Genomic DNA, 25793 nt, shown 5'->3' with positions numbered 1-25793 from the left:
TATTTGTTTGATAAAGACAGATAAAAAAGACTAGAACGATGTTTATGAATTGTTTTGGGGGTGTTTTGAATTTATTTGCATAAAATGCATTATTTATTTGGGGATAGAAAACTAGGGTGTGTTAAAAGCGATTTGAATTTTGGCTGTTCAGCTGAAAAACAAGAATGTTTGCAAGTGACATTCCAGGAATTCCTTCGGAAGCAGAATGCAAAAATGCTGTACTGGTGCTATTTATCAAAAAAAGCTGTACCAGCGATTTGCTTAGTCGTGTAGTCTATAAATATGTCGGCATTGTTCTTGTTAAACCAGTTGGAGTTTTCAGGACAGACTAGTTGTCAAAAAAGTGCTGAAGATGGTGGCTAGACCTGACACTTCTGTGAAATGACTGTGAACATTATGGCTAATTTTGAATTCCTACCACTATGCGATGTTCTTTTTAATATTATATCCTTAGCGTCTTATTTTTGCGATATAGTTTTTGACCTCGTCATGGGGTATGCGTTGTTCGAAAGAGGGCGTCACGTGTGGTTCGCGGTGTCCTTAACCTTTGTTTCTGCTTCGTTGGTCGTCAGTCAAGTAATTTCGTTCAAGTGGTATTTAAGTTCTTGCGAGCTGAGGCGGCGGTTGAAGGAGAAATCGTGCGCCGACAGCGAAGCAGCCAACCAGGACGCTTCTATCAGGAGGAGGCTCGTCACCCGCTGGTTAGTGGCGGTGTTGCATTTCTTTCAGTGCGGTATTCTCTGGAGGTACTTCAAACTGTTCATTCCCGTGGACTTGCGTTACGTGAAACACGAAGTTCGAGACCTGTGCATGCTGCGACTTTTCCATGCGTTCTGCGAGGCCGCCCCCATGCTGCTCATCCAGTTGTACCTGCTGTGGCAAGAATCCTCCCCCAAGGAGTTCAGCGACCTGAACATCGTGTCCACGGTGCTGTCGCTGTTCAGCGTCTGCTGGGCGCTGGCCTCGTTCAGCAAGAACGTGAGGCTGCAGAACGTCCACCGCCTGGTCCTCACGTGGCTCGGGGTCATATCGCAGTTCGTCTGGCGCCTGGGGACCGTGTCGTCCAGGGTCACCGCCCTCACGGTGTACGCCACGCTCTACGGACACTGGGTGTTCCTCGTCATCGGCCTGCATTGGATCTCCATGTTCCTCTGGCTCATCTCCCCGAAAAATGTCTTCCACGGAGAACGCATTTCGCGGCAGCGCAAAGCTGCCTTCTCCGCGTTGATAGCGATTATTTACATCTTCTCTTACATCAACTTGCAGGTTAGGCCTGGTTTCATGCGACCTGATTTCACCTCAATCAGTGGCGGATCCAGAGGTTCACCTCGAAGGAGGCACTCTAGGATTTCAGAGTAGCCAGAGAAAAAATGTCGTCTTAAAATTACTAAATTTGAATTTAATCTACTCACACTACACATAACATCCAACCACCAGATTTTATGATTCTACAAGAAATTCATTAATTATATTAAAATATTTTATTGGTTTCAGAAACAATCATATTTGTCGGCAATATTAATGTAGCAGACATCTGGTTTTTCAGGGGGGGGGGGGGGGGGGCACTTGCCCCTGGTGTCTCCCTTTGGATCCGCCACTGACCTCAATAAACTTGCGTGTTATCTGTTGCACATCTGTTATTTGATTACAGGAGCTGAATCCTCGACAGAAGATGGCCACGTTCTATGTGGTCATGTTTCTGGAGAACGCACTCCTGGTGGTGGCGTGGTTGGTTGGAGTGTGGGATCAGGCTCCGTGGTACCGCGACACCGTGCCGTTCTTCGTCCTGTTCTCCTTCGCAATAGGAATCTCATTCATGATGCTGTATTATAGATGTTTCCATGTCAGGAGGTACGTTTGTAGTAAATTTACTATTGCGTAGTAATGTGAAAAGTCTTTAACGTGACATTTCTATGGTTCGGCAAGCCATCACCTATTGCGCTGCTTGCATTCAGATTTTTTCGGGTGGTTTCTTGCTAATGGCCTTCACTGCCAGGTCTCGATATTGCATTGCCGGCATTTCCCATTTTGTAGCGCTTTACTTTTCCACACTTGGTATTCACGTTGAAATTATATTAATGTTCTATAATCCGGAAAAAAATTGTTAATATCGTGTCCTGAATGTGCAAGGTTTAAAGGCTTTTCACTGTACGTACGTTTTAGGATAAGATAAATAACATCCATTTCTTTGCTAAGTTAAAATACTGAATAGGTCTTCTTTCTATTAACATATTATATTCCTAAATTATTGAAACGGTTATCAAAATTATGAGTTGGAAATAAGTTACAACATAACTTTTTTATGTTTCACAGTAAAACATTTTCTCCCTAGAAAAAAATTGGAGCTAATTATTGGTTCCTGAATTTACCTGGTTGGTCTCCACTATCGGCAAAGATTTTTTTACAAATTTTTTTTGCCTCCAACCAACACTATCTGGTTTGATTCCGGATGAGTTGGAACCTGAATTTTTTGGATGGGGTGCTCCTGTTTGCCCAACCATTCTTCCAACAGTGGCCCATTATTGCATCGTAAACTTTTGTGGTCTCTGACGACATCGATGTTGACTAGACGTTAAACTCAAATGTACTCATTCCTACATACAAGGTTTATTTTATAACTGTGCCAAGTAGAATTAATGGATAGTAAGTAGCTAGAAATTTCTTTTGATATAATAGTAAATAGGCCTTAAGATAAAGTAAAACATTTGTACCTATCATTAAATTTAGGTGTAAACGTTTGTGATACATACTGCAAATAAATAGTGCTGTAAATTAACTTTAAAAACTGTCATCACAAATATTATTTTTTTAGTTTTGGAATTTAGCGACTATTTTGGAATTTCCTTCACTCCACGATTAGGCCAACTGAGTTTTTTTTGTCATCTAGTAGTTGAAAGATCATAGAAAGATTTTTTTTTATTATTGCGCGAATCCTGCTTTTTGCAACCCATTCAACTTGTTGCATTTTTCATTCGCTCTTTCATGTTGTAATCCGTGTGTATGTGGTCAGGTTCTGTCAGGATGACAGTGTCCCAGAATTTGGGAGCTGACGCAGAAATGGGAAATAATTTTTTCTTGCCGAGACGGACGCATGCGATTGGTTAATGCACTAACATCTATAGGGGGTGTTCTGGGCTCGAATCCCACGTAAGGTATGGATGTGTGTAGCGGTATTAATCGTAAGATGAGGTTTAGCTTTTAAGCTGCCACCTGTTAGCTCAGAGACGTGCAAGCAGGGATATCAAGGTTTAGTCTCTTCAGTGCTGGAGTTTTATGGTCAGTTTGATATATTTATGAAATATCCAAAATTGTATTATTGTAGAATAGTTGTGTGTAAACACAGAAAATGAAATTCTAGTGAGTGGCTGTTTCACAATTAGTTAAGTAAAAAAATTTTAATTGTGACTTATCATTGTTAATAGTCTTTTCCTGACTTTTTAAACTCGTAGCTAGGGAAAAGATGATGGCGATAAAACTAAAATAATACTGAAAAGCATGCTGGCACACCATTTAACCCTGAATTTGCATGTTAATACAACATGAAGCTTCGAAATACTGCAGAAATCATGGAATTAATGAGCATTTTAATCAAATTTAGTTTAAATAACAAAAATATAAACTTTTAATATACTTCAGTGTAATGAATTCATATATTCAGCATGAGTGTATACCAAAATGTACAGAACAAATGAATAAGGAAAAAATTAATTTTACATTGTTTGTTCTTGCATCTCTGGTAACTCATGTTTATCTTACTGACACATGTACATTATCAATAACACAAAATGTTTGTAGATTTGTAATTTTTCCAAGTAATTCTGTCCTAGACATGCATATTACAAAATATTACTTTGATGAAGAAAGTATTAAACGAAAAAATTAGTGTTATATTTATTAAATAATATTATCTTTTAAGAATCAAGTAAATTTATGAAAAGAAACAATAGAAATCTCCAGTTATAAAAACAAAATTGGCCCAAATATAATAGCAGAAAATCTTTCCCGTACCAATAGCATGTGAGAGAACCATACCCGGAAAAAATATGAACATGAAAATAGTAAAAAAAGTACTTCATGTATATGTATTGAAACACCAGTAAAAAAAGTTCAGTGCCTCTACGTGGAGAGTGAGGCAGAGCAGAAATGCAGACTAATAACATTTCTAAATGTTCGCAGGCTTTCACGGCCATTGTCTAAAGTAGCTCGGCTTCTGAGTTGTAGCCGCGTCCTTGGCGGATAATTCGCCAGACGTTCCGGTCGACGTTGCAGTTCGCCATCACGAGGGAGCAGTTACCTACTCGAAGCAAGAACCTTGTAGTCTCTGCATCTTTTCATGAAGACCAGAGAACTAAGAAGTTTTGACTTCTTCTGTCTCATCTCAGCTAGTCAGATCTCTTGGCTAAGGTAGCAGTTTCCTCCCCATAGAGGTTCGTTAATAATGTTCGCAGGCTTTCGCGGCCGTTGTCCGAAGTAGCAGCTCGGCTTCTGGGTTGTAGCCGCGTCCTTGGGCGGATAACACACCGACATGACCAGGGAGCAGACACCTGCTGAGTAATGACGTTCCTGTCTGTCGCAGGCTGCGCTACGAGGCGGGCGGCCGCCCGAGCGCCAGCTGCGACTCGACTCAGCGCCTCGCCGGCTCGGATGTGTTGCTCGGGAAGGACGAGCAGTCCAACGGCAGCTCCAAGGTCGAGCAGGTTCGCACCGACCTCCTCCGTCCCGCCGGCTCGGCCTTGCGCGCGGTTGTGTTTTTAATTGGTTGTTCTGTGTGTGCGTAAGAGTCTTCTCTGCTCCTGACTAACGCGACCGTGCAGCTGAAAAATTTGAGTAATTTTTTTTATCGTCTTTTATCATTTTTGTCTTTCGATGTCTGTACTGAAAATTTTAGTAATTTTTTATAGTCTTTTATAATTTTTTTCTTTTGATGTCTGTACTGAAAATTTTAGTAATTTTTTATCGTCTTTTATAATTTTTCTCTTTCGATGTCTGTACTGAAAATTTGAGTATTTTTTTATCGTCTTTTATCTATTTTTTTCTTTTGATGCCTGTACTGAAAATTTTAGTAATTTTTTATCGTCTTTTATAATTTTTCTATTTCGATGTCTGTACTGAAAAGTTGAGTAATTTTTTATCGTCTTTTATAATTTTTTTTCTTTTGATGTCTGTACTGAAAATTTTAGTAATTTTTTTATCGTCTTTTATAATTTTTCTCTTTCGATGTCTGTACTGAAAAGTTGAGTAATTTTTTATCGTCTTTCATCTATTTTTCTCTTTCGATGTCTGTACTAATGTTGGTATTTCTTTGCTGAAGATACAAAATCTTGAATATGGTAGATTTTCCAAGAGGTTAAATAAACTACACCTTAAAACTAAATCTTAAGAAAGAATATTTTCCGTATTAGTTATCTTAAAAGTTAAAACTATTAGTAGTTGTTGAAATGTGTGTGTACTGCAGCTGGTGTAGGAAATTTCAGCTGGTATTTGCCCGCTAAGAAATTTAAGCATGACTTTTATCTGCACTGGCAATTAAATTTTTAAGTTAACCTCTTTAAGTTCAGTAGCGTTGTAAGAAAAATTCAGCACTTTTTTTTTTGTTTTTAACCATTCTTATAAGAGTACGATAAATTACAATATTGGCCTGTCGAAAATTTTTGCTGGTTTAACGGATTCTTAAAGTTAACTTCGGTCTCTGCTGTTATTAAAAAAAAAAAAAATCAGTCATGCCGTTCCTGTTTGTCTTAGTTTATATTGCTTGTGAATCATGAAAACTGGGAAATGGTGATTTGAAAGTACATATGAAAAAAAAACTTGCATGGTATAGAAGTGTAAAATTTTGGATTTTAGGTTGTTTTAAGTTATCGGTGCGTAAATGTTGTATCGGAATGTAATACAACATTAATTGTTAGGAAACGCAGCAGAACGGGAAAGTGATCTCGAACGGCTGCCAGAAGTACGGCAACGGCTACATGCCGTACCACCACGGCGGGATCCCCGGGGTGTTCAACTGCCGCTTCAGCAACCCCGCGGCGGCCGCCACCACCACGGGGCGCAAGAAGAAGAAGCCGACCACCTTCGTCCCTCCGCCGGTGGTGTCGATGCCCTCCGTGGGTGCCCCTGCGGTGGGGCAGGAGCCGGCCTCCCCCGTCCCCTTCTGGAGCCGGCCCCTGCCGCACAACCACCAGGTGACGCTCCCGCTGGAACATCTCACAATACAACTGCTTGTTAATACCAAGTACAGTGTCAGATAAATAATTGTTCGTCTGTAAAGTCGGTTTACGGACGATAGTTTAACGTGACGACGTCATAACAAAACATTGATGAAATGATTGCATGTTTTTATGAATAAAATTGAATCATTTTTATTGAATTATCACTATTTTGTATGGATACAAAGAAGGAGTGAAATGAAATCTACAATTTAATTGATAAATTTACCTTTATTTGCACTCATTAATCCAAATATGTTTATTACTTTAACGAAGAGATTATTTTAACTATAACTTTTATACGTGTTTGCTACAGTAAGTCCTCTATTTACGTCGTACCGATTTACGTCGTTTCGGATTAACGTCGCTAATGTTTGAGTACTCATGTTTCAATTTAAGTTGTCACCGATTCACAATAACGTCGTTTACAATGACCGTACATCTTTATTTTAACAAAAACACCGTGTATAATTCGTTTATAATTCTTTGTTTCCTTCGTTAATTATGTAATTTATGCTATGTAGCGTAAGCTACACGTTCACCGCCTTATCTTATCATACATCATGAGGGACGCTTCCTGCTCTCCGCTGCTCTCCGCGCGGTGATGCAATACTACCAGCCCGCCCGCTCGGCCACCCACGTATCTCGCACGTAGAAGTGTTATCTACTTCCCGCAACAACACAGCATTTTCTCCTACCCCTTTTCGTCCAACTCCTTGGCACTTCAGTAGAGGTGTAAAAGTAACTAAAAAAAGTGTACCCGTATGTATTCGTTACTATAACAATTAGTACTCGTTACTTTCGTATCGTTACTTCTGATAACGCATAACATGCTATGTTATGTAACAGCAACGAATCGAGTCGTATTTCGTACGCGTACAGTATGACGTCGCGTAAATAATAATAAATTGAATATAAACAATTAAAAGTATTTTATAATTAACAGCTTTTGTTAACCAAGAAACAATAAAATCTCATTAGAGCAGCTTTATTATAATATCTCTTTTAAGATAAGAACAAAAAACGTGAAAATACCTGATAATAAAAAACAAAAACATACCGTACATATTTATAATTTGTAAAAATTACTTTCTTACGTTGTTTCTGTTCCAATCTCAAACTTTGTCTACACACACAATACCTTTAATAAACAGTAAAAAACTTGGACGACGAATTTCCAAATTATACTTTTCTTAATAAACAAACATCGTTCTTTGTAACGAATAAGCGCGCGCTTGCGTAAAACATACGAAAAATGCGAGTAACGAAATGCATTCGTGTGTAACGTTTCGTTACTCGTTACTAGATGCCGCACCCGTTACTCAGTAACGAATACATACGGTTTGCTACAGCTCTACACTTCAGTCGCTATGATATCATTGAGTTGGCCGGAGTTTTAAACGTGCCGTTGTTAACTTTATCGTGATTAAATGCGTTTGTAGTAGGCCTACAGTATCAGCTCACTGCAATTTATGATTTTTTCTTCATAAGATGTCTTCCAAACGACTATATATCTGTTTTTATATTTCAATCAATAAAGGTAATAAAGCAGCTGGTTAAATAACCATTCTATAAAGCTGAGAAGTACTAGTTGAACTTGTTTCCCACGCTGTCGGTTGTAATTTGCTGATAAAATTGCCCGTTGTCACGTCTGTATGCCAGCGCTTCCGGCCGACCTTGGGCCGTGGTCGGCCGGTGGCATGAAACATGGCTCATTTTGCGTCGTTTCTATTTACGTCGCGGTTTTCAGGAACGTAACCCCGACGTAAACCGAGGACTTACTGTATTTAAATTCTTCCAATCTGTGTTATTCTGTTAAGGATAGGATGACTAAAGGAAAAGTAGGAAACGAATGGGAGTGTTTCAAGTTTAATGTGCCTTGAAAATGTCATATTGATGGTTGTTCCAATCGAGTGGAAGAGAGATACATAGATGCGTCTCAATCGCACAATGAGTGTAACGGGACAATGTACGTAACGGGACACTTTTTCGTGCGTGCAGCCGGCCTTCATCGTTTTATTAGACGTCACGTCAAAAAATATTTTCTTTTTTTGTATACAATTCTCATACTGCAAAAACAACATTCATGGATGTCAGTAAAATAATTTTAAGTTGAAGAGGCATAGCGCATAGGTATTAAATGAAATAAAAATTGTTCCATAAAAAAAGTAAACAGATATTACAACCAATTTCAATTACGAAAGCCGGATAGTGAGAATGTTTTTTTTTTGTCTGGGAAACATGGAAAATTTAGTCCTGACATTCTATAACGACTATAACATTGCATTTGAATTACATTAAAGATGGGCTGGAATGCGCCTTATCGAGTTGTAATCTGGTTAGGTGGAGTAATTTCATGCCCCAAAAGTGTGTGTCACGCAGCTGTCAACTGTTTGCTACAGTGGACATGGAGTGAGGTGTCATGATGGCTATTGATCATAAATCATTATTGAAATTTTCCAGTGTTTAATATTGTCAGAAAATTTATTTATTAATAATTGAAAAGAAATTTTTTTTTCCCATTGAGAAATTCTCTGCAGATAAAAAAAGCACACAGTTACTTACTTCTATTTTAAAACTGGAGAAAATTTGGTATTACCATTTAAGGTTGAACTTATTTCACAAAGTTAAAACTGATTTTGCACATGGACACAGTAGTACAAGTAGTCTGCCCCGGTGGACAGTCCGTGGCCAGCCAGACGAACAGGACATGACCACATGAGTACTAGCAACCCGCCCCGGCTTCACACGGGTGCAATGCTGATACTAAATATACTAATTATTATATAAATATAAATATTGACAAAAAACAAAAGATAATCAACAAATATCAACAACAAAAGATACAGTATTTACTCGCACAATGTCCGCAGTAATTTGGCTACATTTTTGACCAAAAAAATGGGGTGCGGACATTATGAGGTGAAGTCCGAAAAACATTTTTTTTCCTCAAAATTTTACATGTTTTGTGCAGAGTAAAAAAATTGTTCTCTCATAATTAGTTTACTAGTACCCTGATTTTACGTATGCTCACGGTTTCGCGAATTGCATTAGTAAAATCGCTGCTTCGTAAATTGGCACCCTTCCCTCGGCCCAGTTGAAAAATATTAACGGCGGCACACTACTTCGCAGAGCGCTGGTGACTGGCGACCCTCCGCAGCGGACGTGAGAAATGTGACAGGTGTCGAGATAATTGGATGCCGGCGATTAGTGGAAGACGCCACTCTTTTTTTTTTCTTCTCTCACTCGCGTGTGCGCTCTTACGTTCAGAAGCCGCAGCCAGACTACACAAAATAAACGCTTTGCGTGAAAATATATTTCTTTAATCTTTCATTGAGATGGCCACTAACGGCACGGGGCAGATGTCTAATGTCTGCATTAGCCAGCGCCAGCGAGCCTCCCTCCCTGTCCCTTGCTCACTATGTGTATAAAAAAAGTTACCGGCAGACGTCTGTGCATGCGAGTTCCCTCCTGCCCTGCTTGACTGAAGCGGGGGAAGGAGTGCAGAGCTTGGAAAAGGCTGAGCAGGAATTTTTATCAAAAACAAAGCAGAGCCTTGTCTTCCTGACATGTAAGACTTTATGTATGTCCATTCTGTTACAGCTGACGTTTTCTTTACGTTGCGTATCATATCTTACATGAAAACAAAATTAAAGCCTCTCAGCAAACGCAATGTTGGATAAACATGTTGCAGCTGCTTTGTCTGCGCGTCTGCGCGTGGGACGTGTACTGGCTTGTGTGGACAGTTTCACCACGCTACAAACCCTCTCAGCGACCACTCCGGAGAAATGAACAACTCAAGGTCAAAGCATGGTTGACAGCGTCGGTAAATTTCCATCCCGTTACTGTGCATTTCAGGGGTGGCCAAGTTTGCTTTGTCTGGTGCGGACTTTATGCAGATTTTAAAAAATTCCATTTCAAGTATTTAAAAAGAAAAGTGCGGACATTATGCGATAAAATGCGGTAGCTATTCTACTAATTTTTTTTTTTGAACTTAAATACCTTACCTTAAACTACGATTTTCGATAATTAAATAAAAAAATATTTCACTTACTATTTGTTCGACTAAATACAAAATATAATCAACAATTATCAACAAAATGATCTATCTCATAGGGTTCAGCCAGCGTTTGCAATGTAAGCTCAAAAAAAAATGTTTTTATTTACGACATCACATTAGAAACCTCTAAAATTATCAGTGTTTCTCTACTGTATTATGCATATAAACCATCCTCTTGAATCACTCTTATCTATTTAAAAAAAAAAAAACGCATCAAAATCCGTTGCGTAGTTTTAAAGATCCAAGCACACATAGGGACAGACAGACAGCGGGAAGCGACTTTGGTTTATACTATGTAGTGATGGTTTCAAGTTCCTACGGGCGGGAGGGGTGATGACGCTGATGAATCCTTGTTTCCTTCAGCTTTCGTCGTGTCGCGAACTCGAGTGGTGTGAAGTGGGTATGAGCGAGTGTTTTTGCGCTGAGGAGGGTGGACTAGGTTTTTGTGGGTCCTGGATGATTGGAGTGTGCGACAGTGGAGCCCTCCAGATTATAGTTTTAAGTTCCTTCGGGCGGGAGCGGTATGTTAATGATGAATTCTCGGTTCCTTCAGATTTCGTGGTGTCGCGAACTCGAATGGCGTGAAGTGGGTATGAGCAAGTGTTTTTGCGCTGAGGAGGGTGGACTAAGTCTCGGTGTGTCCCTGCAGGGCGGCTCCAGCGAGAACGACGCCAGCAGCGCGGGCTCGCGCGTCAACATCCAGCAGAAGCTGCAGGAGAAGAAGCGCCAGCAGCTGGCGGAGCTGCGGGTCATCGAGGAGGAGATCAAGCAGGGCAAGATCCCGCGGCAGGGGGCGGGCGGCGAGGACGGCGGGTCCCTGCCGCGCCAGCCCATCCCTCGTGCCAAGCGCCACGGCCCGGCGGGCTGGCCCCCCTCCCCGCCGCCCTCGCTGCCCCCGCCCTACTCCTACCACCACCTGGTGCCCCCGCCGAGGGCCAAGCACCGGCCGGACGCCCCGGAGATCCTGCTGGCCCCGCGCTACCTGGAGGGGGACGCCCTGTACTACGGCTGGGAGCACGAACTGTCGGACCACTTGGACAGGTAGCCCGTCGATCCTCCCGTGTGCCTGCTGACTGCCATTCTGATACACACGCTCCTCCCATTGGTGCCTGCTGACTGCCATTCTGATACACACACTCCGACCATTGGTGCCTGCTGACTGCCATTCTGATACACACACTCCGACCATTGGTGTCTGCTTACTGCCATTCTGATACACACACTCCGACCATTGGTGCCTGCTGACTGCCATTCTGATACACACACTCCGCCCATTGGTGCCTGCTTACTGCCATTCTGATACACACACTCCGACCATTGGTGCCTGCTGACTGCCATTCTGATACACACACTCCGACCATTGGTGCCTGCTTACTGCCATTCTGATACACACACTCCGACCATTGGTGCCTGCTGACTGCCATTCTGATACACACACTCCGCCCATTGGTGCCTGCTGACTGCCATTCTGATACACACACTCCGACCATTGGTGCCTGCTGACTGCCATTCTGATACACACACTCCGCCCATTGGTGCCTGCTGACTGCCATTCTGATACACACACTCCTCCCATTGGTGCCTGCTGACTGCCATTCTGATACACACACTCCGCCCATTGGTGCCTGCTGACTGCCATTCTGATACACACACTCCGACCATTGGTGCCTGCTTACTGCCATTCTGATACACACGCTCCTCCCATTGGTGCCTGCTGACTGCCATTCTGATACACACACTCCTCCCATTGGTGCCTGCTGACTGCCATTCTGATACACACACTCCGCCCATTGGTGCCTGCTGACTGCCATTCTGATACACACGCTCCGACCATTGGTGCCTGCTGACTGCCATTCTGATACACACGCTCCTCCCATTGGTGCCTGCTTACTGCCATTCTGATACACACACTCCGACCATTGGTGCCTGCTTACTGCCATTCTGATACACACACTCCGCCCATTGGTGCCTGCTGACTGCCATTCTGATACACACACTCCGCCCATTGGTGCCTGCTGACTGCCATTCTGATACACACGCTCCGACCATTGGTGCCTGCTGACTGCCATTCTGATACACACGCTCCTCCCATTGGTGCCTGCTTACTGCCATTCTGATACACACACTCCGACCATTGGTGCCTGCTTACTGCCATTCTGATACACACACTCCGCCCATTGGTGCCTGCTGACTGCCATTCTGATACACACACTCCGCCCATTGGTGCCTGCTGACTGCCATTCTGATACACACACACCGCCCATTGGTGCCTGCTGACTGCCATTCTGATACACACGCTCCGACCATTGGTGCCTGCTTACTGCCATTCCGATACACACGCTCCGACCATTGGTGCCTGCTGACTGCCATTCCGATACACACGCTCCGCCCATTGGTGCCTGCTGACTGCCATTCCGATACACACGCTCCGACCATTGGTGCCTGCTGACTACCATTCTGATACACACGCTCCGCCCATTGGTGCCTGCTGACTGCCATTCCGATACACACGCTCCGACCATTGGTGCCTGCTTACTGCCATTCTGATACACACGCTCCGCCCATTGGTGCCTGCTGACTGCCATTCTGATACACACGCTCCGACCATTGGTGCCTGCTGACTGCCATTCTGATACACACGCTCCGCCCATTGGTGCCTGCTGACTGCCATTCCGATACACACGCTCCGCCCATTGGTGCCTGCTGACTGCCATTCCGATACACACACTCCGCCCATTGGTGCCTGCTGACTGCCATTCTGATACACACGCACACACGCTCCACCCATTGGTGCCTGCTGACTGCCATTCCGATACACACGCTCCGCCCATTGGTGCCTGCTGACTGCCATTCCGATACACACGCTCCGCCCATTGGTGCCTGCTGACTGCCATTCCGATACACACGCTTCGACCATTGGTGCCTGCTTACTGCCATTCTGATACACACACTCCGACCATTGGTGCCTGCTTACTGCCATTCTGATACACACGCTCCTCCCATTGGTGCCTGCTGACTGCCATTCTGATACACACACTCCTCCCATTGGTGCCTGCTGACTGCCATTCTGATACACACACTCCGCCCATTGGTGCCTGCTGACTGCCATTCTGATACACACACTCCGACCATTGGTGCCTGCTTACTGCCATTCTGATACACACGCTCCTCCCATTGGTGCCTGCTGACTGCCATTCTGATACACACGCTCCTCCCATTGGTGCCTGCTGACTGCCATTCTGATACACACGCTCCTCCCATTGGTGCCTGCTGACTGCCATTCTGATATACATACTCCGACCATTGGTGCCTGCTGACTGCCATTCATATACACACACTCCTCCCATTGGTGCCTGCTGACTGCCATTCTGATACACACGCTCCGACCATTGGTGCCTGCTGACTGCCATTCTGATACACACGCTCCTCCCATTGGTGCCTGCTTACTGCCATTCTGATACACACACTCCGACCATTGGTGCCTGCTTACTGCCATTCTGATACACACACTCCGCCCATTGGTGCCTGCTGACTGCCATTCTGATACACACACTCCGCCCATTGGTGCCTGCTGACTGCCATTCTGATACACACGCTCCGACCATTGGTGCCTGCTGACTGCCATTCTGATACACACGCTCCTCCCATTGGTGCCTGCTTACTGCCATTCTGATACACACACTCCGACCATTGGTGCCTGCTTACTGCCATTCTGATACACACACTCCGCCCATTGGTGCCTGCTGACTGCCATTCTGATACACACACTCCGCTCATTGGTGCCTGCTGACTGCCATTCTGATACACACACTCCGCCCATTGGTGCCTGCTGACTGCCATTCTGATACACACGCTCCGACCATTGGTGCCTGCTTACTGCCATTCCGATACACACGCTCCGACCATTGGTGCCTGCTGACTGCCATTCCGATACACACGCTCCGCCCATTGGTGCCTGCTGACTGCCATTCCGATACACACGCTCCGACCATTGGTGCCTGCTGACTACCATTCCGATACACACGCTCCGCCCATTGGTGCCTGCTGACTGCCATTCCGATACACACGCTCCGACCATTGGTGCCTGCTTACTGCCATTCTGATACACACACTCCGCCCATTGGTGCCTGCTGACTGCCATTCTGATACACACGCTCCGCCCATTGGTGCCTGCTGACTGCCATTCTGATACACACGCTCCGACCATTGGTGCCTGCTGACTGCCATTCTGATACACACGCTCCGCCCATTGGTGCCTGCTGACTGCCATTCCGATACACACGCTCCGCCCATTGGTGCCTGCTGACTGCCATTCTGATACACACACTCCGCCCATTGGTGCCTGCTGACTGCCATTCTGATACACACGCACACACGCTCCACCCATTGGTGCCTGCTGACTGCCATTCCGATACACACGCTCCGCCCATTGGTGCCTGCTGACTGCCATTCCGATACACACACTCCGCCCATTGGTGCCTGCTGACTGCCATTCCGATACACACGCTCCGCCCATTGGTGCCTGCTGACTGCCATTCCGATACACACGCTCCGCCCATTGGTGCCTGCTGACTGCCATTCCGATACACACGCTCCGACCATTGGTGCCTGCTGACTGCCATTCTGATACACACGCTCCGACCATTGGTGCCTGCTGACTGCCATTCTGATACACACGCTCCTCCCATTGGTGCCTGCTTACTGCCATTCTGATACACACACTCCGACCATTGGTGCCTGCTTACTGCCATTCTGATACACACACTCCGCCCATTGGTGCCTGCTGACTGCCATTCTGATACACACACTCCGCCCATTGGTGCCTGCTGACTGCCATTCTGATACACACACTCCGCCCATTGGTGCCTGCTGACTGCCATTCCGATACACACTCTCCGCCCATTGGTGCCTGCTGACTGCCATTCTGATACACACGCTCCGACCATTGGTGCCTGCTGACTGCCATTCCGATACACACGCTCCGCCCATTGGTGCCTGCTGACTGCCATTCTGATACACACGCTCCGACCATTGGTGCCTGCTTACTGCCATTCTGATACACCTACTCCGCCCATTGGTGCCTGCTGACTGCCATTCTGATACACACACTCCGCCCATTGGTGCCTGCTGACTGCCATTCTGATACACACGCTCCGACCATTGGTGCCTGCTGACTGCCATTCTGATACACACACTCCGCCCATTGGTGCCTGCTGACTGCCATTTCGATAAACACGCTCCGCCCATTGGTGCCTGCTGACTGCCATTCTGATACACACGCTCCGACCATTGGTGTCTGCTGACTGCCATTCTGATACACACGCTCCGACCATTGAAATTAGTTTACAGTTTAAATATACGTCTAAACACATTTGAAGTACATTTCAATGAATTTGGAATAAAATTATAAAATTAAAAAACCTAAAATTAAATTTTAAAAATTCATGTATGTTCATTGTTTACATTTAAAAAAAAAAAGTTAAACAATCTTCAAAAGGCACCAACGAAGGGGGAATTTGAAGAATTAGGTGGAGTTGTTAGTGTATGATTTTTAGATTTTTACCCACTTAAAACATACCCTCTCTTTTTTAACCCTCGCCATGAGCAGAGGGCGGCCATACTGGGAACCGCTCCCGCATCACTTCAGTCTGGCCCCCTGGTGCGCGCATTTAGCGCTCAGCTGTTGTTGGCTCTTGACAGCTCTTCGCGTTTCTTCGTCTTGATGATTGTTTCGGCCAGGTCAGATATCGCACACCATTGCTGTTTCGGAGTCGAGCATGGATGCGACGATTGTCTCTGGTTCGGGTGGATGGTCGAATGCTTCCCACGCTTCCTGTCTCTCCTCGGCCCGACGCTTGCCCCTAATGAATGTGTTGCATAATAAGAGCTTGCTAAGTAGGTGCTAGGTAATAACATTTCTGAGTAACAAAACAATAATGTTATTAATATAGGAGATAATGTCTCAGTACTAATTAGAATTTTGAAAAAGCGTAAACTTAACATTTTTCTATTATTAGAAAGTTTATTTTACCTGTTTATGCAATTCCCGAATCTGTTGTTTACCAAATGTGTGTGTGTCTGCCATGAATTTGCCTCCAGCACATCCTAATAGGTGCGAGGTAAACTAGCTCTGAGATGCTGCTGACCTGCGGGATGGCATAAAATAAATGTTGGCTGAATACACAGCTGTCATCCGAGATAAATATGCAATGAAGGACGTAAATAGCTATTAAGGGCAAAATATTGTCTGTTGATTCATCACATTATTAATTAAATTATGTAATTGTATTAAATGCTACACAAGTACCATTGGCATTGTGCGTGCACAGAAATAAAAATTCACGTAAAAGAAAACAGTGATACTTCAAATCATGCCGTAATTTATTTTCGTCGTTACTTTGAGGGGCGGGTGTACATTGATGTCAGCAACGTGGCTGCTAAGAGAAAGACACACCTTACAAGTCAAGGAAATGGGAATAAATAGACCATTAATGACTCGAGTCATCATTGTCATCATTTACTTCCAGCCTTGCGGCAAAATCAGCAAAGTAAAATGTCTCCACCTTCCTCTGTCCCTCTATCATTTCTCCTCCTTCACTCTGTTCCATTCTTCTCTTCTCTCCTGCACTCCTTTAACAATCTGCTCTTCCCACCTCCTTTATCTTCCTTGAGTCTGTCATTACATTCACAATTTCATCTATCCTCCCGGTAAGAGTACCAATATTCAGTATCCCTTAACGTTGCCGAGGTCGTTTTCCTGTTTTATCTATATGGCCTTTCACTGTATTTACTCGAGAAATAATTTTTATTTCTGTTGCCGGTTTACTAGACCTGTCGTGTCCTACACCAGGCTACTGGGGCTGCCACCTGAAGGCCTGAAGTGATTTCAGTAAACATTGAAGTAGCTTGGCTTTTGGGTTGTAGCCGCGTCCTTGGCGCATAATTCACTGACGTTTCAGTCGCCATCATCAGGGAGCAGTTACCTACTGTCGACCGAAACATCAGTGAATTATTCGCCAAGGACGCGGCTACAACCCAGAAGCCAAGCCACTTCAGACAATGGCCGTGAAAGCCTGCAAACATTATTCAGTCTTCATTGTCAACCGAATTCAGCACGACTGGATCGGAATTTGAGCCCAGGTGGCACCACCTGACTGCTGTAATGGTTGTAGTTCACGGAGCAGGTCAGCCTTATGCAGCTTCAAGCCGGTTCAGTTCTGTCAAATTTTGATTATCCAAGACTGCGTTGTTTATTGTTTGTGGTTGTGACACTAGGTTTACACTTTAGCACTTCGCACTGTACAAATTAAATTTTGCTCTTTTTGGTTTAGTGTGCCTATCTAGGTCCATTGCTATTTTCCACTCTTAACCTGCAAATTGTTTTCTTCTTTTTGAAACTACATCGGACTTCACTGAGTCATCGGAGGCCACAATTGCAGAAGCATCGTGTTCATGTAGTGAGGGTCACGGAATCAATCCCAGCTCCCAACTTTTCTCAAATCATGAGCCGAGAGTCTTTGCCCAGGGATTCCAAAGCCCACATTAATCTTGTGGGTCTGGTCATCTTATTCAATTGTGCAAAAACTGTGCAATGTAAACTTAAACTTTTTTCCTTGATCATTTGGTTTTGCCCTTTTTCTTCCCTTTTTTACATTTATGCCATGTGACGGACATGGGTAACCAGTTCACCTGCACTGAAGGCAGTAGCGGTATTTTTTTTCAATGATTGCACTTCGTTGAAATAAAAACATTATAGAATTCCTCTTCATTTAGAATCTGGTTTCGATGAAGTACCGTGTTTTAAGGCATAATCGTCGTACATTTTATACTAAAATCAAGTTTGAAAAATAGGGGTGCGATTTCTAATGCGAAAAAAGCAAATTTTCTTTCAAAAATGTTTTCAAATGTTAAAACCTTTATGTGTTTATCTTTGTCGCCGCTGTGTACAGCTTATAAAAATGTATTCAGGCGCATGTTTGGTTACGTTGAAGCCCGTATAGATTACGCGCACGTAGTTTAGTATCAGTATCGATACTGATAGCTCACTGATTGCATGCAACTCGCGCGCGCTCTGTCTTGTGAGTAAACTGCATTTTTATAGCCTGCACTCTTTCGTGGTTACTATCTACTACGACAACGATAATTATGAGTTAGTTCCGGCTCACGGTAGTAGTTTTTCTTTTTAAAGTTGAACAAAATATGTTTTCAGTGCATGATTTATTAATTTAATTTTTTTTTTTGCAATTCGCTACTTTTTAAATAAACGTACTTGCCATAGGTTAGGTTTCGTTTTTATGATTAACTTCACCCCGACAAAAAAAAAAGCCCCGTTATTGCAAAGTGACAATCACGATCCCTTAAAGTTTTGTATTTATTGAAGTTTGACTGTAGTTTTATTGTGTACCAAGAATAATTAATCAATGATATTTTGGAATGAGCTTGTCCATGGCACACTAGCGCTACACGTTGCCCTGTGGTCGGCCCGAAGGAAACGCGGGGGCGGGGACTGTTGCAGGGACGGCAGCAGCGAGCGGGGCTCCAACTACTCGGGCTCGGGCCGCCTGAAGAGCGGGGAGGAGCCCGCCCCGGGACACCCGCAGGGCCCCGGCATGTACAAGTCGTACCGCATCCCGTCCGACATGGACTCGCAGGTCTCCCTGCCGCGCTCCTACACGCTGCCCCGGGAGTTCAAGTACTACCGCCGGCCAAAGTCGCGCAAGGCCCTCCGCTCGGAGCACTTCGTGGCATCCACCAACTCCAGCGACGGTGAGGCAGGGCCACGAGCGTACTGGGGGCTGGTGGGGGACTATAACCTCTTTGTTCTACAGTTTTCTTTCACATTCTTTCCATTTGTTGGTGGGAATGAGACTTTTTTTTTTTTTTTAGGAATTCTGGGGGCAGGGGATATATATTCTCTCCCTGTTCCCCTCTCTTCTCCTGCAAACACCCTTGTGGAAGGAATAATTAATTTTTTCGGGACTCCTTCTTAATATTTAAGGTGCAAATTTTGAAACCTCACTACTAAAATAAATAAATAAATAAATAAATAAAGAAACAAAAAAATTTAAGGTAAATGTGCAAACATTACCGTGGCCATAACTATAAATGTACACATCGCATAATAGGTGGTACAGTCAGATCAGACATTGAAATGATGCATCAAATCAGGTATTTTTGATTTTTTTTTTAATGTTGTTTATGGTGCAAAGGTAATAATGTTCAATTCGGCAAAAATTGTTCTATTTACTTTTAAAGTAGATTAAATTTTCAACAGTTTGAGACCAGATTTATTATTATAAGACAAATGGTTTCGGAGATACAGCTTTTCAAAGTTTGGCCTATTTTTAAAGTTACGTGATTTTTTTTTAGCAAAATGTCATTTTCAGTAGAATTATGTTTCTGAAGGCCTAGTTTATTGTTCTAAAACCCCCTCCCACCCTCTCAATTCACTCAAAGTGACCCCCCCCCCCCCTTTTCCACACTATTTGAGCAATTTGGGGGTCCGTTGAAATAAAAATAGAGGAGTACCCAGGTACTATTTTTTTTAGTACTACCCATATAACTGTACTTATAAATAACTATGTGTGTTATGCATGAGAAGAGGAGGGGCTATCTGGATCCTGGTTAGCCTAGTTGTGTTCACCCGCTGATGCTTGAAATTTGAAATGATTCTGCCCTTACCAAAAAAATTTACATTAAGTTAGGTAATTTTAACTTCCAGGTTACATAAAAGATGCATGTATTTAAAGCCTTCTGCCCAAAAAATGTTATAGTTTTCCTTCATGAAATATGACTAATCTGTTTACATGATCAATGTTGATTCAAATCACAACCAATTCTTATTGTATTAAATCTCTTGTATCTTGAATGGCACATGATGTCATTGAAACGTCGTAATAGTGGAAATTTTGTCGTTTAAGAGTTTTAATGCTCTTATCCTGTCAAATTTTTTTTTTTCGGACATGTTAAGTATTTTCAATATTCATATTTACAGTCTTTGTTTTTAATGGCTTTTAGTGCTTTCATGGAAATTGTGTGTGTCAGAAAAACTAATTATGATAAATAATTTTTAGCCATTTTTAGTAAAATAAAAGAAAAGAACATAGAATATTTTAATATTATGTTTTAATGATTAAAATTGTGTTTTAATGGCATTGCGCCAAAGAAAAATAAAATGAACCAGAAATAAACTTCTCTGAAAAAATTCCTGTGTAGGTAATAAAACGTATTAGCTGAAACAGTTCCAAGTACTTGAATATTGTGAAATGACTTTTGATAAACACTTAATAATTTCATTAAAGAGCTTTCAACATGTCTCAGTAGATTGAATTCAATATATATTTCTTTTGATGGAGCTAAAGGCCTCTATTAAAATAAGTGTCTTAACCTTTAAATGGTAATATTTTTTGGAATTTTTAGTACACTTGCTTTTAAACATAAAATTATCTATAAAAGTTTTTTTTTTTTTTACAGTGAAATGTTTTTATTCTGGCATGTCCGGGACCGTGATCGCTGGATTATTTAAATCGATAAAGTTTCTACAGGAATACCAAGGAAAAATTAATACAACACATAATGGTACATATTTAAAACAAGTTGTAATAACATAAGTTAATAAATAGACAAAAAAAACTGATTCATGTTACATTTAACAAAAGTCTCTGATATGATAGTGCATGTTTTGTTCTTGATATGGATTTCTTTTTCAAAAAATTATTACAGAAATTTAACATTCTAGAAAACCAGAAACGCTTACCTGAAATGAAAACCGCCAGTAATCATAAATTCTATGTGAACCAACAGAATGTGCCAGTTCACGGATCTAAGGCCTTTCACTGTGTGTTGCAAACGTGACGTTGTGTTAGGCGGAAATCATATGCAGCTGGTAAATGAACGATGAACTTTTCGCTTATTATTGAGGGGTCCTAACCACAAATTTATATTCACACGCGGGCTAAACACATCATAATGTAAGGAACATTACTACCCGAGTTTCAAGTCTGTAGGACATACACTTGATAAACGGGGAATTTTGATTTTAAAGTCTCATATATCGCACAATCTCTGTGCATCAAGGCTACGCATCAGCAAAACCAGCTTCCTTTTGTGGGAAGGCAGGTAACCCCTAGGCAAGACGTGATGGATGCATCAAACGATAGCGTGTTACAAATTTAAGGCAATGCCACCTGTTGACAAAGTTCTAAGTAAGCCCCTCTAGTTCTCTAGCAGCCGCGAGCTTCACTAAGTGGATGGGTTTGGCCAAGGAGGAAGGATGGGAAGTTGCTAGACCTTATGTACGATGCGGCAGACGTAGTGAAATTACACAGACTCACTGTTGGTCTGTGACCTACCTCCTGTGATTTTGTATTGTAAACCTGAATTTACCACTTTTTTCACTCCATTGGGGATGGAATTTCATATAATTACATGTAGTCTATATCACTATCCGGCCCATAAACTATCTATGTGCAAAAACTCATGTCGATCTGTTGCTGCGTGAAAAAAAGGACAAACGGACAAAAACACTTTCACATTTATAATATTAATGTTAGTAGGGATTGTTAAATATGTAGTTTTATTTGTGAATAAATCACATTTATGATATTAATGTTACTAGTAGGGATTTTTAAATACTGAATGTAGTTTTATTTGTGAATGAATCACATTTATGATATTAATGTTAGTAGGGATTCTTATATAGTTTCATTTGTGAATGAGATTGTTGTTGTTGCTCTGGACGGGGACGCACCACAACGCCGAAATGCCAAATTGACCACAACGCCGACAGCTAGAAAACTGCTGTGTAGCACAACGCTGAATTACCACCGCACCGAAATACACTAACGCCGAAAAATGTCATTGCAGGACTGCCACAAAGGTTAGGTTAGGTTAGGTTAGGTTAGGTTAGACTAGGTTAGACCAGGATAGGCTAGGTTAAGTTAGGTTATATTACGCTAGGTTAGGTTAGGTTCGGTAAGGTTAGGTTTGATTGTGGTATTTCGGCGTTAAGGTACATTTAAGAAACACACACAAATTCATTCAGTTGTTATTTCGGCGTTGTGGTACACAGCAGTTTTCTAGCTGTCAGCGTTGTGGTCAATTTTGACATTCGGCGTTGTGGCAACGAGCCGCTCTGGACAGGAGGTTGTGTGGCCGACTGTTGGCAGGCGACGTGGACTCGGGCGACGAGACTCCGCACCACAACCACAACCACAACCAGCCCCGCGCGGCGCGCTCGAGGCCGTACCGGGGCTACGTGCGGCGCGACCTGCACGAGACGAAGCTGTGATACCCCGCGCCTCCCGTGGCCAAACAACCTGTGATATCTTCACGTAGCTCTCTGCCTCCTTTTGCGCTCATTTCAGTCTTTTGTAAATAATTTTTTTTACGGCTAGGTCGATGAATACGATAATTTTGCTGGGAAATTACATGGCCGATATTCAATTAATTTTACTTTTTAAGTTGAAGCAGTACTTTAACCCAAGCGAGATTCAATTGGCAAAAGAAGATTAAGTGATTATGATAGTACAGAGTACAGAGTGATTTTTGGTACACGGTAATTCCTATGGACAAGATTTTATGGTTTTATCTTTAGGTAAATTTTGATTATAAAACAGGAGATGACGGTTTTTGTTTTGTTTTTTTATACATTGTCTTTATTCACAAAAACAATGTATTTTTCAACAAATATAAGACTTAATAATTTCTTGGTAATTATTTCAACAAAATAGTCTCATTTTGACTGACACATTATGCAATTAAACAATAAAATCGTTAGTACATAATAAACATGTCCAAAAACCAGAACTACCCAGACAAATAAAAATAATTCAGAAAATTTTTGTGTGTTTTAAAAATGTGCAGATGTTATTAATGTTAAAACTTATTTTTAGAAAGAGATGCAAGATCATAGTTAATTTCAATGTTTTGCAAATTATGTATGTGGATGTAGTCAGACATTTTGGTACAAAATTTATGCTAAACAAATTACATTAAATGAATTTACCTTTATAAAAGATAACATTTTTTTAAAATTTGAGTAAAGTCTTTTAAAATGCTGATTGATTTCATAGATTTAATTACATTTCGGTGCTAAATGGTGTATTAATATTGCATTATGGTGTTATTTATTGTATTGACATGCTTTGCGATGTTTGAGTTTTATCACAATAGACCATATAATCTTGTCCCTAGTAATCAACTATTAAGAATTGTTTCGAGGTACTTACAAAAATTGACTTATTAACCTCGAAAACTTATTATGTATTGATATGTCAATCACTAAAATTTTTAAACTTTTATTAAGTGGGATGTTCCTGTCTTTTTTTTTAATGTCCAGTTTCTTTTGAAGTCTATTGTACACACATGCATGATTGTAATACCTTAAAATGTATTTTCTCTATTTTCTGAGACACACAAAAAGAAAAGATTGAATTTATAGTGAACTGGCTGCATTATGGATTCTTGTTTTTCGTAAGTGCCATTGTTAAGGCCCCCACACGGGCCGAACAGCCCGGCTGACAGTCTGGACCGAACTGAAGTCTTCCCTGCACACGACCGGTCTTGTGGTTGCCGTTGGTTGTGTTGAATCATCGCACAATGTGGAAGAAACTTTGGATGTTGCAATTGCAGTTTTAGCTAGAAAAAAAGAATTAAAAAAAATAGCAGAGCGACCAAAGAGTGCAAACAAAGGTGTCTGCCACGACACTCGCTGATGGACAGACGAGACGCTGTTCCCACACGCGGCAGTTTGTACCGAGAGCTCCCGAGCCCACAGTCCGATTTTATGGGAGGTCGTCAGCTGTCAGTCCATCAGTTCCGACCGTCCTTGCACACACATGACGGTTCCGACTGCTCAGTTCCAACCGGTAAGTCCGAACGGACAGTTTGGACGGACCGTGTGTGAGGGCCTTAAGACAAGTGTACATGGCATCATTCTTCAGTTCTAGGTTCAAACAATGCTCTGTGTCTTGTAATTTTTCAACATGTCGGGTAGTTTGCCAAGAGTGAGACTTCAAAGGCCCGAATTTTTCTCTCTTGTCACAATGTGCTGCAGAAGTCTTTTGCACGTGTCGTGGGTCATCTGATCTGAAGGGATGCCTGTATTTCTTGCCGATGCTTCGTGCTAATACATTTCTCGAAATACTCCACACTGTAGCTTTTTCATACTGTCATGGTTGGTGGTGTTTAACATTTTTCAGGCAAATCACGTATGTTCAGTAGTGCAGTCACAACCTACACATTGGTCTAGACGTGTGAAAAAACACCTCCCACCAACCGAAACCAATACCACAAAATGCAATATTTTAATACAGTATATTGAAGACAACAAAGCATATAATTATTTTGCAAACTACAGGGTCTAGTAATCTTAAATTTTCTTTTAGAAATAGGATAATATATAAAAATTTTATACAACCGTAAACTTCCGAAATATGAAATATGCAACAGACAGAGCCCGTATTGCATAAGCATTAGCAATGTTTGGCGAATTTTGTCCGTACCGAGCTTCAAGCATACACAGTATGTAATTTTTTTTATTTAGTGCCAAAGTAATTGTGCAGTTCTGGCACAGAGTAACTTTGGTATAACATTTATAAAGTGATGCAAGAATTTCTATTTCATACGAGAAAAATTTTACAATAGAGTAATATCCTTTTTTTTAAAAAAAAATAATTATTTGCTGCTTTAGGGCTTTAAGCCTACAATTCTCTGAAGTTATTGGTATCATCTAATAACATTTCTACTTTGATGGGATACGGTTTTAAAGTGAACGATTATCTGTTAAATTCTTTGTTACAAAATAAGATGTTGGCCACAGCAAGTGTACTTTGGTGCCTGTAACACAATAATTGTGTTTTGAAATTTTATTTGTAAGCTTACAGAAAAAGAATTGTTTTATAGAATTTGTAATTATTTTTTACATTGTAAATTTGTAAAGTGGTATTGTACATTTTTATGTGAAATGTTGAATATTAAAATTATATTTATAAATTTATTTAATGTATCATTGTTTCATGCTGTTAGGGTGATAATGTAGTTCTATGTCCTTTATTTTTCCTTACTTTAAAATATTTTAAATTAGTTTTCGCAGAAATGGTAAAAGGATAAGAGCACATAAACAGTAGACATGCATGCAATATAAATTTAGGAGCAGAATATGGGTAATCAAAATGAACAAAATGAGAAAGAAAAGGTAAGAGAGAGGAAAACAAGAGATTTTGGAAGAAGTACTAGTAGACACTTTGTGCTTAGGTGGTAACTGCTTGCATAGAGGCTGGAAGAGCAGATGATTCTTAAAAATTGTCATAACATTAAATTTATTAATGGGAATACCGAGAAGTATTTGGTTAACATCAATGAATCGAGAATACATATGTGACTAAATACATAAAAATAAATGTGAGCAAATCTTTAAGTGCTTGCCACTGACGTGTAAAGATCTAAACTCAGTAATGAGCAAACTCGTGTGCTCTCATGATGTTCATTTTACAAAGAAACTTACTATATGAAACTCGGACACAATT

The 25793-nt window shown here is 41.8% G+C and overlaps 1 protein-coding gene across 1 annotated transcript; it reads left to right on the top strand.

Moving 5' to 3' along the window:
* Positions 1 to 25206, top strand: LOC134528566 (uncharacterized). Its single transcript, XM_063362302.1, has 7 exons — positions 1 to 1266; positions 1652 to 1851; positions 4577 to 4697; positions 5907 to 6182; positions 10916 to 11307; positions 18782 to 19032; positions 22434 to 25206. Exons 1-7 carry the CDS (start codon positions 382 to 384, stop codon positions 22553 to 22555), a joined length of 2247 nt encoding a protein of 748 aa, XP_063218372.1. The 5' UTR covers positions 1 to 381; the 3' UTR covers positions 22556 to 25206.
* Positions 25207 to 25793: the final 587 nt, after the last annotated feature.

The sequence above is a fragment of the Bacillus rossius genome, chromosome 1 (assembly GCF_032445375.1).
Source record: "Bacillus rossius redtenbacheri isolate Brsri chromosome 1, Brsri_v3, whole genome shotgun sequence".
In the NCBI taxonomy this organism is placed as follows: Eukaryota; Metazoa; Arthropoda; class Insecta; order Phasmatodea; family Bacillidae; genus Bacillus; species Bacillus rossius.
This window is presented reverse-complemented; position numbering and strand designations above follow the sequence as displayed.